Source organism: Quercus robur, chromosome 5 (genome assembly GCF_932294415.1).
Source record: "Quercus robur chromosome 5, dhQueRobu3.1, whole genome shotgun sequence".
In the NCBI taxonomy this organism is placed as follows: domain Eukaryota; kingdom Viridiplantae; phylum Streptophyta; class Magnoliopsida; order Fagales; family Fagaceae; genus Quercus; species Quercus robur.
This window is the reverse complement of record NC_065538.1, coordinates 41,200,776-41,210,670: the sequence shown is the minus strand read 5'-3', so window position 1 is coordinate 41,210,670 and position 9,895 is coordinate 41,200,776. Positions and strand designations below refer to the sequence as shown.

General features: G+C 33.6%; 1 protein-coding gene across 3 annotated transcripts; it reads right to left on the bottom strand.

Moving 5' to 3' along the window:
- Positions 1 to 980: 980 nt before the first annotated feature.
- LOC126725948 (putative nuclear RNA export factor SDE5) lies at positions 981 to 8,930 on the bottom strand. Of its 3 annotated transcripts, none has more exons than XM_050430972.1 (12): positions 8,523 to 8,930; positions 7,231 to 7,811; positions 7,094 to 7,119; positions 5,824 to 5,901; positions 4,182 to 4,246; positions 3,748 to 3,998; positions 2,759 to 2,841; positions 2,620 to 2,676; positions 2,279 to 2,346; positions 2,056 to 2,165; positions 1,904 to 1,974; positions 981 to 1,439 (listed from the first exon to the last, which is right to left on the bottom strand). In XM_050430972.1, exons 2-12 carry the CDS (start codon positions 7,799 to 7,801, stop codon positions 1,323 to 1,325), a joined length of 1,497 nt encoding a protein of 498 aa, XP_050286929.1. In that variant the 5' UTR covers positions 7,802 to 7,811; positions 8,523 to 8,930; the 3' UTR covers positions 981 to 1,322. The 3 variants fall into 3 exon arrangements, with proteins under 3 accessions (XP_050286929.1, XP_050286930.1, XP_050286931.1); XM_050430973.1 differs by having other exon boundaries at positions 2,056 to 2,162; positions 8,523 to 8,929; XM_050430974.1 differs by having other exon boundaries at positions 4,182 to 4,234; positions 8,523 to 8,929.
- Positions 8,931 to 9,895: the final 965 nt, after the last annotated feature.

Below are 9,895 nucleotides of genomic sequence, written 5' to 3'. Positions count from 1 at the left end.
CAAAATATGGAGATTAACCCAAATACTCAAACAAAAATCAATTCTAAACATAACAAAAGAATAAGATAGAAAGAAAATCTCGAGCACATATGAAAACAAATAAAAAAGAAAGAACATTGCCTAGCCAAGTTAAGTTTAGGGTTCAAGGTGATAATTGCTAGGAGGGAAGAAAGTCTTAAAAGGAGTTTCTCTCTCTTTTTTTCTCAATCCTTACATTTTTTTTTTTACGTGAGTCTCTCTTCTTCTTCTTCTTTTCTTTTCTTTTTTTTTTTTTTTTTTTTTTGGATCCTAAAGTGAAGTTTAGTTTAGGGTTTTGAGATGGTAATTGCTAGGGTTTTGAGGAGGGAAGAGAGAGTCCTAACAAGACTCTCTCTCTCTCTCTCTCACTTAATCCTAAAGTTTTTTCTTTTTTTAAAACCTAATTTTTTTTTTTTTTAATTCTAACACGAGGTTTAATTAAAAAAAATTACAATTTTTTTTTTAATCTTCAGTTTTATATTATATATAGATAATAATAATGATGTGGCAAGCAAAGTCCTAACAAGAGTCCCTCTTTTTTCTTAATCTCAAAGTTTTTTTTTTTTTTTTTTTAAATTCTAACGTGAGGTCTAATTAAAAAAATTTATAATTATTTTTTTAATCTTCAGTTTTATATTATATATAGATAATAATAATGATATAACAAACTCTGGAAAAGTCAACAAAAAGTTAAAGGTTTCGATTATATATAAGGGAATCAGATGTCAAGGGATTTTTCAACATTTCCAAAAATCCTAAAACATTACTCCATACAACACCACCTTATTTCATTCCCCAATCATTTACTTACCAAACAAAACAAAAGCAACTGTTACAAAGAGTGAAGACTGAAGACATTAAACACTATCAAATATAGTTGAAATTATTTATTCCCTTTATCTTAAATAAATGTGATAATTAAATGAGAATAATAATAATAATAAAACTATAAACAGTAAAAAGAGCAGAAAGGTAAAATGATATATTAAATAATCCAGAAAAACACATTGAAACAAAGTCATTACATTTCAAAACTTTTTCTCGAGTCATTGTGTCCCACCCTCCTAAAGATCGTTTGTGCTTACTTATCAGGTTCTTTTGGTTCTTCAAATTCAACTCCTTCAGTTTAAATACAACAGAGACAAAATATGACATATGAAGAACTAGTCGGCAATAAACTTCTAAGCCTTCAAAATGTACCAAAATTTCTCATAATTTAACCTTTCTAGTGATTCTCAATTGATAATAATTTTTTTGTATCAATTGATAGTTTGTGAGAAATCAACTTGATTCTATAATGCATATTACTTTTTGACAAAACTCAGTTGTTTTCGGTTGATATTATCTAAGTGGATTAGTATCACTCCAGCATTTCCTTCTTCAGTCCACTTAATTGATTCCCTCTCCAATAGCTTCAAAACCTATCAAAATAAAATAAAATATAGTTACCAAATATTGCAATGAAAGCACAAGGCCCAGGAATGAGAACGATGAAATAGATAGATAGCACAGAATAATTTTTCTTAAAGGAGGATTCAAGGTGCTTCAAGATTCGAAAACATGCAGTTTATTATATTTTAAACACAAGTTGAATTATATGACTAGCATTAAAATATATACTTATGCGCAAGTTTAATTAGATTGAGGAGGTGACTTTGTTCTAGGGAGTAGCCTAGCATGAAAAAAGGTGAATGACAGAAAAAATAGGGTTCAAAAGCAATATTCTAATGCTGGACAGTTCAATCATCATTCTGAACTTCCATTTGAATTTGTCAGATTCAAAACTTGCTCTTCACATCATTACATTAGCCCAAGACAGTTACTAATTGGAGAAGCACTATCCCCACTAAGATGAACTAAGATTAAACAAATCAACCAATCTCACCTGACGTCTACGAGACCCTTTTGTGATATCTTCATCATTTGTCTCAATGATGACTTTAAGGTCCTTGATAGCTGAAAGGAAAGACAACGCAAATCATTCCAGTCAATGTAAAACAATTCACTAGTGAGTTATGACTGAGAACAATTACTTACATGGGATGCGTGAAAATGAAGAAATATGACACTTCAGAAGACGTAACGCCTCCTTGGCACCATGGTCATGCAAGTCAAGCAAAATTTCATCTTGTGAATCCACATTTCTGCTAATGAACAAAACAAAAAGAACACTATATCATATGGATGCTTATGAAAACCCCCCATCCCAAACAAATGATAGAAAAAAAAAAAACGCAGCCTAAATAAAAAGACAAATCACCTAGATTCTAAAATCTTTTTACTGGATTCTTCATCTGCTTCACGAACCTTTTTGTGAAAAAAATGTCCCTGCCATTCCAGGAGCATTCACAATAAAAACTATTTAAAATCCTGTTTAAAATTCTCATTTTTTGTTTCAGATGGAAGACACATATCTGAAACATCTTCATGTATATTAATGGTTCAATATGAGCCATAATGAAGAGCAGTGTGAAATTAAATCAATTTGTGATAGTATTTTAAGTCACAAGAGACTGGATGAACTAAGACAAATCAAACACTGTTGCTTAAGTCTCACCCAAACACATATATGACATAGTGACAGTAAGATGGAATTCTTACCTGTTCTAAAAGTTTTTCTGCTCGAACGTGATCCCCCTCAGCAAATGCATCAACAGCCTGACAAGGAATGATACCCTTAATTTATAGTGAAGAAAACTGGATAGAGAGCATAAACAGGAAAATGTAAAAGGTGACCTACAGCTGTATAATATTCCTTCATGACGCCCCTATACTCCTTGACAGCTTTACGAAGAATCTGGTAGTTTTCCTCTTCATCCACATCTACAATTCATAGCAACCTCTAAGTATCGAACGTAATTCAAACTCAGAAAAGACGTAAACATAAATTTAGAAGATAACTGAGTTATGCAACATCTAAACAACTGATATTTATAGATTTACGCAAAATCATTTATATGCCCAGATGACAGGAATAGACTTGTTTTTATGGCCTTCTACTTACAAACCATTGCCACCTTTTTCCCAAGACATATAAACTAGTAACCCGTAAGATCATTCCCTTTAAAGGAAGACAGACAAATGATTCAGCACGACAGCCTAGCTTTGTGAGAATGTATATGTGACATATAATCTAACTGAAGCAACAAAGCCACAGAAAAATCAAAAGACAAATGATTCAGCACGACAGCCTAGCTTTGTGAGAATGTATATGTGACATATAATCTAACTGAAGCAACAAAGCCACAGAAAAATCAAAAGACAAATGATTCAGCACGACAGCCTAGCTTTGTGAGAATGTATATGTGACATATAATCTAACTGAAGCAACAAAGCCACAGAAAAATCAAAAGTCTAAGGCCACATCGGAGGTCAGTGTGTAACCTTATTCAATTTCTTTTTCTTGATAATTAGTGACAATGTATTCTAACATAGAAAGATAATCCACAATTATTTCAGCATCATTCAAGAGATCACATAAACCTGCCAGTATTTCTAACCAGAGCTCATGTGAAAGGAATATCTACAGAAAGAACTTGACAATTTATTTTCATTACTACAGGAAAATATACCAACCAAGACCACAGTGAGCAAGCACACAAGTCCATTAACAGGTAGAACATCAGCTCCATTAGTTTTTAGAGCACCTGTTTCTAAATGTTCGGGACCTTCTACAAGCTCCATACAATATACTCAGGGCATCAAGTTCCCAGAAAACATAGTGCATACCATCTTCATGATCTCTCCGTAAGTATGTCACAGTTTTCTTGTGATCTACAAGAAAGTCCATTGGAGGTCCATCCACCAGTCGCCATGATGTTGCAGATCTCTTTGCTACATTTGTTGTTCTTCCAACTAATTTATTAGATCTCTCTGGAGCATTAAATAAGGCAACCAAAACTTCCTTTTGGAGATCATTTCTCTCTCTAAGTTGTCCAGGTGGTTCTATTCCATTTGTAGATGAAACTCTATTTCCATTTCTGCATGAATGCAAACAAAGTTTAAGAAAAGACCTAGAAGAGAATGTGTGAATTACCTAAAAAACTCCCACCACTTCCCTTTAAAAATGAAGTAATAATATTAATACCAAAACAGTATGTTCACTAGCTACTATAAAAGGGAAGTAACGGAAACAATCAAACCGTCCAGGATGATTTACATACTGTAGCTTTCTTTGATGTGAAAGTACTTCCACTTCTGGACTCACATCTCTAAACTGAAAGATGAACTCAAACGAGAAAGAAAAAAAATATCAAACTACAATAAATTGCTAACTTAATAGCAAATACATTTTTCTTTTCTTTTTACATAAAGGCAAACATTTGAATTTAAGACCTACCAAACCCCACTTTTTTCCACCCAAGAGAGAACACCTAGGGGCAGTTCTATTTCATTTTAAATTAAGCAAAAGTGATAGTCAATGTAAGGCAATGCAGGAAAAATTGTATACAAATAAAAAGAAGGAAATGTATGTTTTATGGGGATACTTATTGCAACAAACAGGACAAGCAAAAATACCTATTCTTAAACAATTACACTACAAAACAAGACAAAAAAATAAATAAATAAATAAGGGCAGACTGGCAGTTGATGATTCCATGTCTTTTCACAAAGATTCGTGTTCAAAGATGCAGCAGTTACACTCTTTATAATTACCTAAAACATAGAAAATGAACACATGCCCCTCAAAAATAAGGACCGAGAGTCTCTTTCCACTGATCCTCAAACAATGAAAATAAACAGCCTCTTCAGCATAATCTGACATTTCAACTAGCCAAATGATAAACCTATATATTCCAACCAAGATTATAGCTAAGTCATGTCCAACCAAAGGTTTACAGAAGACAAATTACATCCAATGAAAAACTTGTAGTTTATAGAACATGTTTCTTCACTAATTCATGTATCCATAATTCCATTAGATATCATATCATATAATATATATAATAGCAAAAGCTTTCTCCTACAATTAATGTTGTGTTGCCACAAAGGAAAAAAACCTATCTAACTTTCAGCCATGCTCACAATTAAAAAGTGATAAATTATAGTGTTTTACAACATCAAAACACTGTTTAATAGTTTCTCAATATATAAAAAACCAACCAGTTAAAATACGGAAAGGCATGAGATTCGAAGGTAGAGAGGGAGATAGACAGAGTTCGTAAGAGGGGCAACCGTTTCGGTACAACCCAAAAAAAAAAAGTGGGGGAGAGACCATTAGACTCCTATAACCCCCACCGGTAAAGTTTTATTTTTTTTCATGAATATAATAGTCATCATCTTTTCTCTCATCATCAAGGATAATATTGAGATGAACAGACCATTAACACTATAAAATCAACACAGTATGCAAAAATGAAGAATTTTCAACCTCTACAGAGTAAATATTTACATTAAGTTCACTTTGCATAAATCAAAGTCAAATGATAAGTATTAATCAAGATTTATTTTCTTTTTTAATTGGAAAGTTACACGAGCACCTGTTGAGTTCATTTTCTTTACTTATCAAAAAAAAAAGGGAGGGGGAGGAGGTACCATTTGAGCTAGAGTTCATTGGCAATCAAGTTGAAATCCCTACGGCTAAAGAAATGCATAATCAAATTTAATTTCAGATCATTTCATTATCAAATCACTTCATGAATTTCTCATGCCTCTGAATCTTATAAGCTTATAAAAGATTAGCTAGTTTCTTATAAAATATTAGAATGGATCCTTAGAGCATTCCATGAATTTCTATTTGAAAAAAGGAGGCATATATAATCTAATTGGCCACTGAATTCTATAAATATTGGCAATCACACTAACCTTTTCAGTACATTCACCAACAAAATTGTTCTTTTTGCCTACAGTCACTGCAGCAAGATCAAGTAGTTTCTCCATGCTCTGAATGGTTAGAGAAAAAACAGAAATTGTAGTTTAGAGATGCTTTTTACTTTTTATCTTAAACATATCATAACAATGACATGCAGATGAGAAAATGACATATATGTCATTAAAAAAAGTTAGAAACAACATGTATTTTCCCAGGAAAATTAATTCACTATCTATTTACTTCAAATGACACTCTGTCAAGTGTCAAGGATATATAACTGTCAGGTATTAGCAGAGAGAATATAAACATGCATTGTTTTAAAAGGAAAAATATAAATTGTAGTCCTTATTGATACCTTTTTTTTTTTTAATAAGCCATGGTCCTTATTGATACTAAAAGCTAATACATATAGAAAGGTAAAATGATGATGCCAAGCTTCCTTAATTACATAGAAAACATTTTCAAAGCATAGGTGAATTAATATGAAGCCAAACAAGATTAAAAGATGAAATTGAGGAAAACCTAAACCCACACCACCACCCTCAAGGAAGAAAGACGGCACTGGGAAGAGAGAACCTGCGGGAGGGGGAGTTGGGGGGGGGGGGGGGGGGGGGGGGGGGTTGTTCAAACTCCCATTTCTTAAATTATCTCTTCTACTGCAGAGAGAATTTCTTGTCCAGCAGTCTTCATTCGACATAGAATCACAAGCAATAGTTATTCTTACAAGGATACTTATCTCCTTTACCTAACAAAACGAAAACCCTTCTTACTTTTTAAATAACTAGTCTAGTAGTCTCTCTTTTTAATTCATGCCTGGTATTCCATAAAAGGCCATAGATAAACTGGGGGCTCTATCTGTATCATATGCTATACAAGGATCTTATGAGAATTGAGCAGTTTCTTAAAAAGGCCTAAGCTTTGTAGCTCTTGGTTCTGCATAGTTTTTTTCCAGGCCTTTGGCTCATTGGGGTCACCATGGAGCCCTTGGACCTTCTCGGTTTATCTAGTCTATCCAGTTCAACTATCCTTAAACTGCCAACAATATCAGCAAGATTATAAGGTAAAATAAGACATGTTTTAACATTAATTTTTCAAAGAGGAAAGAATCAGAAAATTATTGTCAACCAACTCTATAAAGCCCTCCAAAAGCAAGATAGTTCATTCTAATAAATTGTTATTGAGATGTGGCATCACAGAATCACAATTTACCAAAGAATGGATATTTCTTAAGTGAAAGCAATATAAACAGGACAACAAGCATACCTGCTGCATATCAAATCCACAATTATCTGCATATTCATTATGAAGCCTGATTAGTGGCTATGTAAAACACAGTAGGAACATCACTATTTCCAATTAACATCAATTAATTAGACTATTAGACAGAATGAATGGTCTACCAAGAACTTGTCGAATCACATCCCTATCCAGCTGGAACCCATCGCCAAGCATTTTGAAAAGAAAATCTTCCATTTCTTGGTGTAAGTGATCATACTTTGGAGAGCATGACTTAGATTCAACTTCCCAAAGTTCAGACATTGGCATCACCTTTGAGTCCAGTTTAAGCGGTTTCCTCACCATATAAGATCCATTTACTGGTGGTGTGGACTTGATATAATCTTTACCAAGTATGCTTGAAACCATGCCTGCACAAACTGGACGAGTTTTTGGCTTTGAAGCTCTGGAATTTCTTCCAGTCGCTTTATCCGACTTCTCAGAGAAGTTACCACAGGATGATTTTGGAGATTCTTCACCCTTCGCCTCACCATTAGATGCGTTAGTAGCAGCGCTAGAGGTGCTTCCCTGCATGTCATACAAAATCTCACCAGCCAAATCTGCATTCCGGCCTGCCTTGCAAAATGCAGTAGCTATATCATCAAGAGAAAATGTAGGACCAAATGCATCAAGCAAACCCTTCAACACTTGTTCCTCATCATCGTATTTTGGTTCATTTGAACCAGATGCTTCCATATCAGTAACCCTTCACAGCAAAAGAGGGAAAAAAAAACAAAGTAAAAATACAGAAGGCAAAAGTATGCTTTGATACATTATGTTTGAACTGGTAGATATAAGCCACAGTTGAAAGGTTCAAAATAGAAGCTCTTAATAGAAAAGTAATAAAAACAAAAGCAAAGCTGCAGCATCTATAACTTACATACAAAGCTAACTGCTCAAAGCAACAGACAAAACATGGTGACCTTTCTTCCACTTTGATTTTAATCAAGTGACAAATAGAAAAATATATAATGATCCAAAGGGCATACATTCATGTGGACTGGAAATAATGAATTGAAAGAAAGTAACCAAAGATAGGACAGTGAACAACAACAAAAAATAAAAAACAAAAAAAACGCTTAATTAATTGAAGTGTATCTAAGACAGCCTGCCTATTCTCTTATCTTTTCACCAAATAAGTTATAAATCCTAAACAGACACAGACACATACAGAGTCCAAAAATTTCAGGGCCGGGCCACATCACATGTACTCTCAAATTTATCATTTTTGCATTTATTTCATTTCGTTAATCAAGCATTGTCAAAGAACCTTAGCAGAAAGCAACCAACTTTATATATATAAATTATTGGGTTATGTTTTATTATAAAAATGAACTAAAAGCCCAAACTGAAAATGAGAAGCAAAACAAGGAATACAATAGTAATCGAATCCAAACTACCAAAAATCTTCACTTACCGGAATCAAATTGTGAGTTCAAAGACAGCGTTTGAAAGAAAATGTGATCCAATAATCGGAGTTTTCCTATGAATTTCAAAACTCTTGGTTACACTCAAGTACAGTATGAGAGAGAGAGATTACTAGTTGGGAATGAATGTGAGAGTTGAGAGTCAGGTCATGAGGTTTGTGATATATTTATAGGGGGGAAAAAAATGAATAATTGATGAATGAAACAAATAAATGATGAGTGGGTTTTTGTTTGAAGATATAGAGAGGTACTTTTGGCGCCTCTCTCAATTTCACAAATCACTCTCACTCACGCAATTTGCTTTATTGATTGTGGGAAATAAAATGTGAGAGAATTTGAGATTCCCCCACCCCCACGCTGCTTTCCGCTTTCCCCTTCGTTTATAAGTTTCCCAAATTGAGACTTTGACTTGAGAGTGGGACTTACTTTAATTGAGACCTAGGAGGTAGGGGTAATAGCGTTATTTCATTGCAAATTTTTTTAGAAACTATTTCAATGCAAAGTTTAGTGTTAGGCTAATCTTCTCCTTTTTTTAATAAGTAGGCTTAGGCTTAGCTTATTTTCCATGCCTATTTAGCTATAAATAAAAGATAAATACACAGTTATGGCAGGCTTGTTTCTTGCTTAAATAATATCCCTATCACCAAAAATAAAATAAAATAATGGTGAAAAGACTTTTATAATCCGTTTAAATTGAGAGAGAGTAGTGTCAAATTTCTTACCATTCTAATCCAACTATTGAATGGTAGATCAAGGAAGGAATGAGAGATTGGAGAGAGAGGCAAGGAAAGAATAAAGATGAGAGAGAGAGTAGCTATTCCTTACTTGGTTTGAATGTGTTGATGAAATAATGAAAGAATAAGAGAAGAAAGTTAATATATTTATAAATTGAGAATTGAAAAATAGAAGTAGGTTCCAGTTAACTCAACTGGTAAAGTCTCTGATGGTTGAATAAGAGACCTGGAGTTCAATCCCCACCTACACCAAAAACTAATTGGTGTTTTGGTCTGATAATAAAGAGCATCATCTGGAGCGGACACTATAAATTGAAACTCTCTAAAAAAAAGAGTTGAAAAAAAGAATGTTAAATGGTAAGATACCATGTGTATGGATAATTGTGGAAGATAGCTTCAGATGCATCGAGTAAGGGGAAATGGTGGGAGGAAAATGTAAAGGATTACCTTTTGCTTTGTGAGATTGAAAAAATAAATTAGAGAATTTTAAAATGTGAGTTTTTTTTTTTTTCCTAAATAAAGGGGGGGGGGGGGGGGGTTGGTGTGAACTTACTAACCCCACACCCTGTGATGCGATAATGGATAATACCACAAGTACCACTCAAGCAACAATGAGGCGTGCCACTACT